A 14,726-nucleotide genomic window follows, 5' to 3' on the forward strand; every position below is an offset into this window, starting at 1 on the left:
TACTGACCCCCAGTCCTAGTATCAGCGGTCTTAGACCACTTCGGCGCCGGCTGAGAATGTGTCGGGGCCTACCGTTGTTCTCTCAACTGTTGCTCAATCTCCAACTCACGCCATCTGGCGGCCTCCTGCAACTCTAGAAGAGTATCACATCGTTGGGTAGACACAAACTGACGGATATCCCTCTTGAGCATACTCAGATAACGAGTCATTTGAGCCTACTCTGAAGCAAACTCCAGGCAAAACATCGCCCTCTCAGTGAACATCTGGGTGATCTCCGTCACCGACTCCCCATCCTATCTCAAACTCAAAAACTCCTGTGACAATCGCTCCCGTTCAACCCGTGGAATGTAACAGGCACGGAACATATCCCTAAACTGCTCCCAAATAACAACAGCTCTTTGATCATCAGAGTATGACCCTGTCGCAAGTCTCCACCAGTCCTTGGCCCCCGACCTAAGCAGGTTCAGAGCACACCTGACCTTCTGGTCAACAGGACACGAGCAGGTGAAGAAACACCCCTCCACATCTTAAATCCACCTCATAGCCTTGATGGGATCCTGCATCCCATCATAAGTAGGGGTCTTCGTGTTATTGAAGTCCCTGTACTGAAAACCCCTACCAACTCCTCCCCCCATCGCAGATACAGCTGATGCAGCTGCTGCGGCGGCTGTCTCTGCAAGGGCTGCATAGAGCTCATCAAAATACTCCACCATGGCGGTCTTAATCGACCCGAACATCTCCGGTAACTGAGCTCGGAATGCAGCAGCAACCTCATCATGCAGAATTTCCCGAATCCTGGCATCCAACTCCTCTGTACCCATCTGCACCACTGGCTCAGGTACTGTCGGCCCCTCCTAACCTCCATCCCCTGATCCTGATCCCGAACCGGATCTAACCACGAAGCATCTTGTCATCACCATTCTGAAACATAGCACAAGATATTAGATAATTCATATAAATATTTGGGAGATAACTCCCTACTAACCCTAGGGATTGCGACTTACTTGGCACGCGTATAGGTTATGTGCTTTCAGTAGCATGGGCCCCTACTACCTTCCACACTTACCCATATTCGTCCCAAGTATCCCCACAACACCCGAACAATATGCACAACAAGGCGAGCGCTCAACCCTCACTCCTAGAGGAATGCTAAATATCTGAAAACTGACCTCTCGGTCTCACTCAATTCTTCTTATCCGTGAAACTTCCACCAACCATGCAACACTAATGTATGCTAGCCATACATAACGCTGGACCCTATAGACTTTCGAATATCCAATCCTACCCCAAGCTCCCAATCAAACAAGAACAGAACATAAGGCAAAATCAAACATTCTCAGGCTATAAGATCTTAATTAGGTACAACTGTGATGCATACATTAGACAGATACAGTAATGATGTTAATGTCACATAAGGGATCCCTAGGCTATTAGGCATCATATAATCAGGCAATTCTATCATGCAATTCCTGAAGATCCCTAGCCGAGTACTAGCATGCTGTTCTAACATATCACAATATCAAATAACTGTATGGTATTTTGGGGTCTACTTACTGGCTCCGGCTGATCGTACACCCTACATCCTCCTTTACTTATTTTGAAAGCCATTTAAAAGCATTTTGAAAATCTTTCCTCGATTTCAGAGTGGATTCACACGAATGTTCCTCCAATTCACTCAAACCAAGGCTCTGATACCAACTTGTAACACTCACCATTTAAGCCAAATTTAAATTTTCAAAAACACATCGAATTCATCAAAACATTACAACTTTGTTTTCAAAATACATTTATATCAAAGTTTTCCCAGAAACATAACACAATAGGAGGAGCTGTACGATCATGCCTTCGCCTTGCCGCGATCCCCTGAGGTACCTGAAATAATAAACTGAAACTGTAAGCCTGAGAGCTTAGTGAGTTACCCCTAAAATACCGATACACATATAGTCCACATAGCAATATCAACATTACCATATCATATCAATAAAAAACAGAACAACATGCACTGGGTCCACAGCTTTACAAGCTGGACTACCCCTGGGCCCTCAGTACGAGTCTGGAATGCCTACCGGGCCCTCAGCTCGTATCTGGAATGCCATCGAGCCCTCAATACGAGTCTAGAATGCCTACCGGGCCCTCAGCTCATATTTGGAATGCTCTCGGGTTTGTTGGCTACCGCACGGAGCAGTACAACCTCAACCCACCCCACATAACATGTCGACATGTAAGAAATAAATGCACATACAGGTAATCAATCAGTATCACAAGCAGTCCTACAGATCTACCCGACTAGCACATCAACTGGCATGCATTACTAACTCAAACTAAACATAACAATAACTACTAGGATATCAAATCCAATGGGCCAGCCTTGGTGCCTTAGACCCCTTAGTATAGTGAGGATCACTCACCTCGCAACTGTCGTCGGAAATAAGAAAGCTCAACTCCTGGGTCCAACACGAACTCCACCACATAAAAGTACCACACGACCTTTTTCATAAATCTCCCAATCCCAAAAACCCACAGAATTCAATTGGTCAACCCCTTGGTCCAAGCCAAAGTCCACAATCAGAGTCAACAGTCTATGTTGACTCGACTCGCCGAGTTCCAGTCGTTGACTCGCCAAGTTCTTCCTGAGTTTGAGAAGTCTTGGAATCCTCGACTTGCTCGCCGAGGTCTCCTTTTAACTTATCAAGTTCATATGCAGCCAAGATTTTAGGAGAAACCCTAGCCAACTCGCCGAGTTTTCTAACACTCACCGAGTTCAAGGCAATCTTCAACGAACTCGCCGAGTTCATGGCCATCTTCAACGGACTCGCCGAGTCCCTTAATCAACTTGACGAGTCCATGCAGATCTTAATCCATGCAGATGCTCTTTAAGCCATGGCAAGGCCCCAAATTACAGATCCAAGCTCCTAAGGCACGTTTATTACGTAAAGTTGCAATCTTTACGTACATGCAAGGCTCTAAAGGCCCGAAATGATCAATCTAAGCTCTTTAATGGAGTTTTACACCTTGGGAGGGTTTCAACCTTGCACAATCTGGGAACTTTATGGATCTAGAGGTCAAGGGAAGTCCAGATCTGAAGCTATAACTTCATATCTTAGCTTAAACATGGAGAGTCCTTCATAACACCCATCCAAGGGAGGTTCAAAGTGAAAAGGGCTTAAGGAATAGGCTATTACCTTCCAGAGAGTGATGTCCGATGCAATCCCTAAGCTTTCCTGAGTTTCTGGCCTTGCTTTTCCTTGCTTCTTCAAATGCTTCCTTCCAAGGTTACTCCTTCAAACTTGGACACCAAAGAACACACACACACACACACGTTTTAGGGTTTGAGAGGCACAATAAGCATAAGGGGGGCTGGTGGAGGCCAATAATCCTTTAAATAGGGTGTAAAACCCAAAATTTAGGGTTTCATCTGCCAGATCCTACTCGCCGAGTCCCTTGGTGGACTCGCCGAGTAGGTCACTAAACACACGTTCCATTCCCACTGCTACTCGGCAAGTAGGGCAACCAACTCGCCGAGTAGGTCATAAGACCAATTATTCTTTAATTAAATTTATACCTAGACTCGGGACGTTACATCAAGACCACACTGTTGGAGACTTTTGATGAGCGGTACGCCGCGATGACTGAGGCTGCAGTCGCTGCAGCTACAGTAGTTGTGGCTGCTGCCAGACCTCAGGGAGGTGACTCGTTGTTGTTCTGGGAGTTCAGCAACACGAAGCCACCCGAGTTTGATGGGACGCAGGATCCGATCACTGCGATGAGATGGATTGCTGACTTTGAGGGATGCTTCTATACGTGTTCATGTCCAAAGCATCTGAGGGTACCGTTCACTTTGAACCAGCTTCGCCTGGGAGTGAAGGATTGGTGGAAGTTTGTGACGGCGAACTTCACTCTTGTAGAGATTTCAGAAGTGACCTGGGAGAGGTTCACCACCATGTTCAGAGATGAGTATGTTCCCCCGGTGGAGAAGGAACGGCTAATTCAGGAGTTCTTGACCTTCAAGCATGGTAATGATTCGGTTACTGTGGTCACCCGGAAGTTTCATGAGAGGGCGATGTCCTGCCCTGAGCTGGTGTCTACTGAGCAGGCACGGATGAGCTGATATTTGGGTATTTTGAGGAGGGACATTCGGGAGTTCGTGTTGAACTCGACGTACCAGACATTTGCTGAGCTCCAGGAAAATGCCCATAAGAGGGAGATTGAGTTGGAGACTCAGGCCAGGGAGGAGGTCGAGTTTTAGAGGATGGATCGGCGGTCGGCTCAGTCTCAGCCAGCAGCCAAGCGAACCAAGTCTGCCGATTCGAGGATGGGAGGCTAGAAGGGTCGCACTTGCGGGAAGTACGGCAAGGGTCATGAGGGGGCCTATCGATCGGGTGCTTGCTACAAATGTAGCAAGGAGGGGTATATCACCAGGGATTGCCCCAAGGGATTTATGGTTTACTTTCATTGCAACCAGATCGGCCATCGGAAAGCCGAGTGTCCTCAGCTACACTAGGGATCAGCACAGGGATCTGCGCCTGCTGCTAGGGTTACCGAGATTTGACCGGCGAAGGCCGAGGCTCCGAAGGCTCATGGGAGAGCTTTTCAGTTGACTGCAGAGGAGGTCCGCGCGACGCCCGATGTTGTGGCAGGTATGTATTCTTTCATGTATTTACTTTCATGTTGAGATATCGTGCTTATATTATGATATGCGTAGGTACTTTTCTTGTGAATTCTGTACCTGCTTTGGTATTCTTTGACTCGGGTGCGAGTCGGTATTTTGTATCTTTGGCCTTTAGTCGGCACATCAATATTAGTCGGTAAGTGATGAGTCAACCCCTGAGGTTTTCCATAGCGGATGAGAAAGTGGTGTATGCCATCGAGGTGATTCGAGGATGTGTGCTCGAGATTTTTGGCGTCAAGTTCCCAATTGATATAGTTCCTATCGCGATGGGAGATATCTGTGTCATCGTGGGCATGGACTGGTTGAGTAAGTTTGGAGCGGTTATTGACTATGAGAGACAGCTGGTGACCATACGAGATCTTAGTAGGGGAGTTCTTACCATGTACGGTGAGGGTACGCGTCCTAGGTCGGCGTTTTGTTCGGCTGCCAGGGCAAGGTAGAGTTTGCAGCAAGGCTGCCGAGGGTTTGTAGCTTATGTGATGGACACACGAGTGGCTGCGGGGAGGCCAAGTTCGATTGACAAGGTCCAGATAGTGTGCGAGTTTCCGGATGTTTTTCCCGAGGAACTGTCGGGCGTGCCTTCGGAAAGACAAGTGGAGTTCTGCATCGATTTGGTTCCGGGAGCAGCACCTATCGCCAAGGCGCCTTATCGCCTCACGCCGCCAGAGATGCAAGAGTTATCCTTGCAGCTTCAGGAACTGTTGGGAAAGGGGTTTATTCGACCAATTAGCTCACCTTGGGGAGCACCGATCCTTTTTGTCAAAAAGAAGGATGGTTCACACCGGATGTGTATTGATTACTGGGAGCTGAACAAATTGACGGTCAAGAACCGGTATCCGTTGCCGAGGATCGATGACCTGTGCGATCAGTTGCAGGGGGCTTCTTGGTTTTCCAAGATAGACATGAGGTCGGGCTATCATCAGATGAGGGTTCGGGATGATGATATCCAGAAGACTGCATTCAGAACTCGTTATGGACATTACGAGTTTGTGGTGATGCCTTTTGGGCTCACCAATGCCCCAGCTATGTTCATGGATCTCATGAACAGGGTGTGCATGGCATTGCTGGATCGGTCGGTGATCGTATTCATTGATGATATCTTGGTATATTCGAGGTCTAGAGAGCAGCATGAGGAGCATTTGAGGGAGATCCTTGGAGTTTTGAGATCGGAGAGGTTGTATGCTAAATTCTCCAAGTGTGATTTCTGGTTACGAGAGGTCCAGTTCCTAGGGCATCTTGTTAACCAGAAAGGCATAGTGGTCGATCCGACCAAGATCGAGGCGGTGATGAGATGGGAGGTGTCGAGATCACCCACTAAGATTAGGAGCTTTATGGGATTGGCCGGCTATTATCGGAGGTTTATTAGGGATTTATCCAAGATCGCCGTGCCACTTACCAAGATGACCCGGAAGGGTGTTGCATTTTCATGGGGTCTGGAGCAGCAGTCTTCATTTGAGACACTTCGCCAGACGTTGTGCGAAGCCCCGGTGCTCGCACTCCCGGAAGGGATGGAGGATTTTGTGGTATACTGTGATGCATCAATATCTGGGTTTGGGGCAGTGCTTATGCAAAGGGGGCATGTGATAGCGTATGCATCGAGGCAGCTGAAGCCTCATGAGTCGAGATATCCTACCCACGATCTGGAGCTGGGGGCTATGGTGTTTGCCCTCAAGATCTAGCGTCACTATCTGTATGGGGTTCGGTGTACCATATACACGGACCACAAGAGTCTGAAGTACTTGATGGATCAGCCCAACCTGAATATGCTCCAGAGGAAATGGTTGGATGTGGTGAAGGATTATGATTGTGAGATCCTGTACCACCCGGGCAAGGCTAATGTCGTAGCCAATGCTTTGAGTCGTAGGGCGGAAAGTGCCCCGATTCGAGACGTTTGTTTGAGGTTGACAGTGATAACTCCGATATTGGACACCATTCGAGGGGCCCAGACTGAGGCTGTGAGACCAGAAAACCAAAAGAGGGAGCAAGTTTTCAGGCAGGTATCAGAGTTCGTTACCGATAGTCGGGGACTTATGACATTTCAGGGTCGGATTTGAGTACCGTTAGTGGGCGGGACGCGTACCATTTTGATGGAAGAGGCACATCGATTGAAGTTATCGATCCATCCCGGGGCCACTAAGATGTATTTGGACCTAAAGAAGGAGTATTGGTGGCCCTGTATGAAAAAGGATGTTGCATGGTTCGTTGAGAGGTGCCTAACTTGTTGTTAGATTAAGGCCAAGCACCAACGTCCACATGGTAAGCTGCAGCCACTGGAGATCCCAGAGTGGAAGTGGGAACAGATTACCATGGATTTTATCACCAAATTGCCAAGGACTGCAAGGGGAGTCGATGCAATTCGGGTGATTATGGATAGGTTGACGAAGAGCGCTGATTTTCTTTCTATCAGTGAGAGCTCTTCTGCTGAGAGGTTGGTAGATTTGTATGTGAGGGAGGTGGTATCGCGACATGGGGTTACAATGTCGATTGTTTCAGATCGAGATGTACAATTTACTTCCAGATTTTGGAAGAAGTTTCACGAGGAATTGGGCACGAGGCTACATTTCAGTACCGCATACCACCCACAGACGGACGGGCAGAGTGAACGGACAATTCATACACTCGAGGATATGCTCCGAGCATGTGTTTTAGATTTTAACGGAAGTTGGGACACATATTTACCCTTGGCAGAGTTTTCGTACAACAACAACCATCATTCGAGCATTGGTATGCCACCCTTTGAGATGTTGTATGGGAGGAGGTGTCGGACCCCCATTTGCTGGGGAGAGGTGCGGCAACATGTAATGGGTAGTACGGAGATCATGCTTCAGACGACTGAGCAGATATAGCATGTCAGGCAGAGGTTGTTAACCACTCAGAGTCGCCAGAAGAGTTATGCGGATAGGCGTCGGTCCGAGCTCGAGTTTCAGGTCGGTGACCTCGTACTCTTAAAGGTCTCTCCTTGGAAAGGAGTGATCCTATTCAGGAAGAGGGGCAAGCTGGGGCCTCGATATATTGGACCTTTCAGGGTAATCGCGAGGGTAGGCAGGTAGCCTACCGTTTGGATCTATCTGCAGAATTAGGTCAGATTCACAACACTTTTCATGTGTCGCAGTTGAGGAAGTGTATAACCGACAAGTCGGCAATGGTACCATTAGAGGATATTCAGGTGGATGCAGGCCTGAACTATGTTGAGAGACCGGTGGCAATTAGGGATCGGAAGGTCAAGGTTCTAAGGAACAAGGAAGTGCCTTTGGTGCAAGTGCAGTGGCAGCATCGGAAGGGGTCCGAGCTGACATGGGAGTCCGAGTCGGAGATGCGGGAGCAGCATCCGGAGTTGTTTTCGGTTTAAGACTTCGGGGACGAAGTCTGGTTCTAGTGAGGGAGAATTGTAACAACCCAAAATTCAGGTACGACCATTTAACCCTTCATCTTTTCCAAAATGTCATTTAGGTCCTTTGTGTTGAGTGAGTACGTTGGGCGTACAAAGAGTACGCTATGCGTACTCACGCGCTTATTTTGTACGCGGTACCATCCGGGTATGTTGGGCGTACCTAAGGTTACGTTGGGCGTAACCGGCCCACACTCAAAACCCTAATATGACTTGAGGGCTATAAAAGGAATGAGATGGTCTTGTCCCCCAGTCACCATCTTTCAGAAAGAAACCCTAAGAGAGCATTTCCTTCGTTTTTAGCTTGGGTGTGAGTGTTCTAAGCTTCAAAGTGTCATTTCAAGGTAGTAAAAGAGAAGAAGAGACCATTGTGGAGGCTAGAAGTTGGTGGACAATTGTAGATATGAGGACTACAAAGGTTGGAGCTTCTTCCTGAGGTAAAAAGTTCAGATCTTGCCTTGTAGTTTATATGGTGTGCTTCTTGGACCAATTTCTAGGGTTTTTGGTCCCAAGATGGAGACTTTATGAGCAAGTAGTCTCCATTAGCCTAGATCTATCATATTCCAAGACTATATGAGTTGTATGTTAATAAAAATGCAATCTTGGACGTGGATGTTGAGCCATGCATGAGATGTAGACCCTTGGAGGAGAAAGGAAAGGTGTTAGAAGGAGTAGGAACCTTTTAGCCATGCCAAGGCTTAAAGGTTTCGACTTTATGGACTAAGAGGTACTATTTTGGCCAGATCTGGGATATGGGGTTATGTCTTAATCATTTAATACATTAGAAGAAAGAAGTGAGACACTGGGATGTACGCTGGGCGTAATCCTAGTACGCGCCGCGTAGTGGGACGCATTCCCCGTTTCTGGAATGCAAGAGTACGCCCTGCGTACAGGAGCTGGTATGCCCCGCATATTGCTTGCTGTAGACTTTTGTTGACTTTTAGGGTTTCGGTCAACATGTGGACTTTTGAGTCAAGGAGGGGTGAAATGGTCTTTTACCCTTTTGTGGGATAGTGAAAAAGGGTGTGGCTTAGTCGTGGAAGCCTATATTAATTAGAATGATTATTCGTTGTGAATAGGCGGGGTTGGGTCGTCGTTTCAAGATTCAGAGATATCGAGCACGTGAGATTCTAGACATCCTACGAGGTGAGTCTTCTCACTATACTGTACCCGGAACGGTGCCTATGTGTGACCGGAAGGTCTGATATGCTATATGATATATGCATTATATGTGATTAGTTACCCGTTTTGTATGTGCTATGTATGTTATGCTTGTTATGGGTCGGAAGGCATTATGTTATGGGCCGGAAGGCATTATGATGTGGACCGGAAGGTCAGTGAGTTATGGACCGGAAGGTCGACACGGGTAGGACCGGAAGGTTTACCGTGATGGGACGGAAGTCCCCTGAGACACATGGACCGGAAGGTCTTGGCCTGGAAGGGCATATGTGTGTAAGTGGTATTTTGGGGAACTCACTAAGCATTATGCTTACAGTTGTTGTGTTATGTGTTTCACGTACGAGCGAGGACCATGGGAAGGCGCAGGCATGATCTGTACACACTGACAGAAGATTTATTTTATGATCATGGGATGTATTTTTATTATGATAACATTTGCTAAACAATAGATTTGAGAATATTGAATGATGGTTTATGTTGTTTGAAAAATGAAAAATTGTTTTGAAAATTCACGTTGTTACAAAAAAAGGCAAAAATGGTCCCTGTGGTTTGTCATTTTTTGTGGATATGGTCCAAACCTTTTAAAAATTTGATTTATAGTCCTTGTTGAGAGGTTTGTTTGTGGAACAAGTCCCTGGGGTTAACTTCCGTTTGTTTGTGGCTATTAAACCCCTCACATGCATTGCACACGAGGGCATAAATGTCTTTTTTACTTGAGGGACCATTTTTACAATTCCTGAACTAACATATAGAGACTTCCCCAACATTCAAGTTCTTCCCCAAACGTTGTTCTGCAACTTTCAAGTTGTTCTTCCTTCTCTCATCTCTCTTTGTTAACGGTCGTCTTGTCAGTTAATCACACGATGGTTCTCTGTTTTTGTGGTAAGTTTGTTGTTGTTAAAAGCTCATGGACACCGAAGAACCCAGACAGAATTTCTATGCTTTCCCTCAAAAGGTAAAGAAATTCGTTTGCACCCATTTTGATTTGTAATCAAATAACATTTGTTATATTCCCCTTTTTGAAGGATTCTGCTTGTGGCTTCATCAGATGGGTTGATCCCCCCATGTGTGAAAGGTCAAAAGTAATTATTCTTGGACTATTAAGAAATATGAACCGAATGCAAGCTTGGTGCACAGCTCTAAAGATTGTGTTGTTGGCTAGTTGGGTTTTTTTGTGATTTTGTTCATAAGGTCTGTTTAGGTTATGGGGTGGGGTTTTTTTGTTGAAGATCGATAAAAGTGTGGTTTTTGGGTGGATTAATGGTTTTTGGTACTTTGACCTAGGTTATTTGTAGTTGTTTGTGAGGTCAAAGTAAGTTGTTTATGTGGTAACTAACTTCCTGATATAAATATGAATTTTATGGAATTGCTTATGTTGTTTATAAGGTTCTTTGTAGTTTATTGTAAGGTAAAATAAAGATTAATGTGAATAATTGACTGTAATTACATAATACACAACAATAACTAAAAACCATAATAACCAAGGCTGCAATTACATAATAGACTACAAGCATATAGTGTAATTACATTATCCCAAAATATTCAACCATATATATGTTCTAATACTTATCATACTAATGAAAACCAAAATAACCATAAGTCATAAGTTTTTTTAACATCAAAACACTTCCACAAGTAGCAAATAACATCTACCAAAACAAACACAACCTTGATCTTCAACTTCCACCTAACTTCCACCTCCTTGACCTTTGCATGTCCTTGAGTTGTGACCTTTGTTTTTGCATTTTGCACATGTTACACTGACATATTTCCTTGTTAATTTTTGAACTCCATCAGGACCAACTTTACAGCCTTCTTCCTGAATTACACCATGAGTACCACTCCGACTTTGACTCCCTCTTTGACTCTGACTCAATTTTTCATCCTCACTTTTCTTCCTCTTCTTTGTAGGCCTACCTGGTTGCTTATGATGTATTGGAGGGATAAGTGTGGTGCGACACAAAGTTTTAGGACACATTATTCTTCCTTTTATGGGCTCTACCTTATAGGAATGTGCATTCTTCCATGTATCCAACCAGTATACCTTATTGACCCACCTATAAATGTCACCAACATCCTATGAGTTCTTGGTCATTTCATAAAGGGTTGCAATGGCATGTTTACAGGGGATGCCTATTAGCTCCCACTTCCTACAAGTACATGTGTTATTCCTAACATCTACAACATGTTGATCTTGCCATGCCCCTTTGACTTGGTATTTCTCACCCCCATTCCACCTAGAAATATAATGTGATGCATGAGACTTGTTTACATCCAATATGGTTGTTGCAGTGGGTGTTAAAGGCCCTTTTTCCTTGTCCATCACCTTCATAACATTACAGATTCTCTTCATCAATTATCGTCTAATATACTCCAAACAACTTATGATAGGCTTATCTCTTCCCTCTATTATCTTGTTGTAAAATACCTCACAAAGGTTGTTTAACAGTATATCAGAGATTGCTTTGCTTGTTAAAAAAATTAACATATTGTTTTAAGTACAAGTGCACATTTAACATATAGTAATTTATGGTAAGTTATGTACCTGTAAAATGGCTTCTTGCCCAGTGTTTTGGAGGAATCTTTCTAAGCCATTCACATGCCTCCTTGTCATAGTTGCTAAATTCTCTCATGAAATGTTCAAATTCAGGTACAGTGGTTGCAGTTGCACATCTCCATAAATGATCCTTGTACTCTTTCAATTTCCATTTCACTCTCATTTTCTGATGTATGTGCCTGAGACAATACCTGTGCTCAACACATGGGAATAATTGGGTTATAGTTGGTATTAAACCCTAAAACAATAACAAAAATTAAGTATTTTGTTTATATAATAATAAGTAATTAATAATACAAGTTAGAAAGAGATACCTTTTGCCGATCTGTGATAAAAGTAAAGTTTGAGTTTGAACCAAGATCCAAGTCTTCTCCTAAACACTACAAGAACCATATCCAACTACTTGTGTTCTCTGTCTCAACAATGGCATAAGAAAGGGGGTAAATACCATTGTTAGAGTCCAACCCAACTGCTGTTAGAACCTGCCCAGGAAATGGTCCTTTCATATGCGCACCATCGAAACCCAAAAGATCCCTGAGGCCAACCTTAAAACCTTTTTTCAGGGGACCTAAGCAAACGTAGATTCTTTTAAACCTCCTTGTTGGGTTTGATGGGTTTTGTTCACTGTAAACATCAATCTTGACAGTTGTGTCAACATTGGTTGCTTGCAATTCAAGAACATAGTCCCTCAAGATCTCATATCGTTTCGTATAGTCACGCTCCACGATCTTAGTTGCAATAGCCTTGGCCCTGAATACTTTGTCAATAGAAACACCAACCTCGAAGTCCTTTTGAAGTTGTTCCTACAATGCTCGAAGAGGAATCCCTGGATTTGTGTCGATTTGGTCCACGATTTGCTTGGATATAAAAGTAGCAGTGCAAGCTCTAATCTTCCTACTTTGAAGGCAAGTATGGTTGTCATTTAATGTCCTTACAAACCAGGGAGATTTTGTGTTTGACCTAGAAGCATGAAGGAACCAACTATAGTTTACTTTTTCTGAATTTACGTCTTTGCCCTTGCTTTTATTTTTGGTATTAAAGCCTACCACCCTACTTGCATCCATGACAGGGACTACACCTCTACACAATGACCGAAGTCTAAGCTTGTCATTCTTTTTATAATATAAATTCTTCCTAGTTTCTAATGCGTGCATGTCAATTTTTTCTTTCAAATCTTTCTTTGAATTAAACTTTTCCCAACATAAAAACTGGCCTTATGGACATTGCCAATACTGCATCTTTTCTCCTTAGCTAAATTCTTAAGAACACATACTCTTTTCCTTTCATCTTCTGACCCTTCATCTAAAGAATCCCATTTATCATTGTCAATGACTTCTATGTCCTCATGTTCATCATTTGTCCCAACCCCGTTATGAAACCCATCCATTTAAACAGAACCATCATCCTTATCAAGATTGAGGTTAAAGTCAGTCATATCCACCTCCAATTCTGATACATTGTTTTCATCATCAACAAGTTCATCATACTGTTCTTCTGATTGTTGCCCGAGATCATCACTATCAGCAGACTTTTCATGTTCAAACTGATGGTCTTCAACATTCTCATCTTCTGGTGGTTGATAATATTCTCCATCAAAAGGATCAAAGTGATCATGAGAAAAGTTCTCATAATGAAAGTCATCATAATCAAAGTTATCATGGTCACCACCTTGATCTTGTAACACATCATCCATGTTAGCATGCTCAGCATCTTGATCTTGTACCACATCATCCATGTTAGCATGCTCACCAGCTTGATCTTGTACCACATCATTTAATTTAGGATTCTCACCACCTTGATCTTGTACAACATCATCCAATTTAGCATGATCACCACCTTGATCTTCTATTACATCATCCAATTCAACTAAACAAAGCTTCTTGGCACAAGAACTTTGATCAACTATTGAGTTCACCCTTCCATTTCTTCTATACTCTAGTGAAACTTGTGTAGGGACTCTGTCAAAGAGTATCAAGGACATATACCCTGCCAACTGTGTTTGAGCATTAGCTTCATCTATTATTGGGGTTTTATCCTTTGCTGGTACTTGAGGTACATTTGCTTTTTTTGGAAGATCGCCATCACAGAGCTCCTTAATAATAACTTTTTACTTTCCTTTTGGAGACATAAAATAGGTCAGCAAATTAGTTTGTCCATGTTCTGTATACACTTCAATGACCTTGTTATCTCCAATATATTGAGCCAAATTCAAGACATCATTATCATTCCCTAAAGCTCTAAGACCAAAATCCAAGTCTTCATGAGGAATCCTAAAATGGTAATATATTACTGGGGGTATAGAGTAACCTAGCTCTAGCATCATTGCGTCTAGTTCATGAACTGAGAACTCATCAATGTCTACTAAATCAATATATCGCACTTCACCTTTAACATATTTCGTGTTTGGAAGCTTGGTAAAATTTCCACCATGGTGTAGCTTTATGGTGAACATTGTTGGTACGCGCTCTACAAGATACAAAAAACATTAAGTAAGAAATTATCATATGTTTGTATTTTTGGCTCTGTTTTTATCAGATCATCAAGAAACCCAACAAAATTTCGCAAACAGAGGATAAGTGAAACTAACCATATTCATTTGCGATTTCATACGTCTCGCCTTTTGGCCTAATCGCCCACATTACGAACACCATTTACAGTTGAAAAGCAAAAACAAGTAAATACCTTGGACCAAATCTTGATTAGGGTGTTTGCGTTCAAAATGAATGACGAAGAAGATGGAAGTGTAAGAAATAACTAAATATTTTGTGATTTTGTGTGTAATATGGCGCTAAGATGGTAACAAGTGGGTTTATTTCAGGAATTGTAAAAATGATCCCTCAAGTAAAAAGACATTTATGCCCTCGTGTGCAATGCACGTGAGGGGTTTAACAGCCACAAACAAACAGAAGTTAACCCAGGGACTTGTTCCACAA

At 43.7% G+C, this 14,726-nt stretch overlaps 1 protein-coding gene across 1 annotated transcript; it reads right to left on the reverse strand.

Moving 5' to 3' along the window:
• Positions 1-11,313: 11,313 nt before the first annotated feature.
• On the reverse strand, positions 11,314-13,180 carry LOC145045144 (uncharacterized). Its single transcript, XM_078993485.1, has 6 exons — positions 13,067-13,180; positions 12,276-12,596; positions 12,108-12,173; positions 11,782-12,031; positions 11,665-11,699; positions 11,314-11,562 (listed from the first exon to the last, which is right to left on the reverse strand). The coding sequence occupies exons 1-6, from the start codon at positions 13,178-13,180 to the stop codon at positions 11,314-11,316; spliced, it is 1,035 nt and encodes a 344-aa protein (XP_078849611.1).
• Between the last annotated feature and the right edge of the window lie 1,546 nt (positions 13,181-14,726).

This window comes from Lactuca saligna, chromosome 5, assembly GCF_052625555.1.
Source record: "Lactuca saligna cultivar CGN05327 chromosome 5, ASM5262555v1, whole genome shotgun sequence".
In the NCBI taxonomy this organism is placed as follows: domain Eukaryota; kingdom Viridiplantae; phylum Streptophyta; class Magnoliopsida; order Asterales; family Asteraceae; genus Lactuca; species Lactuca saligna.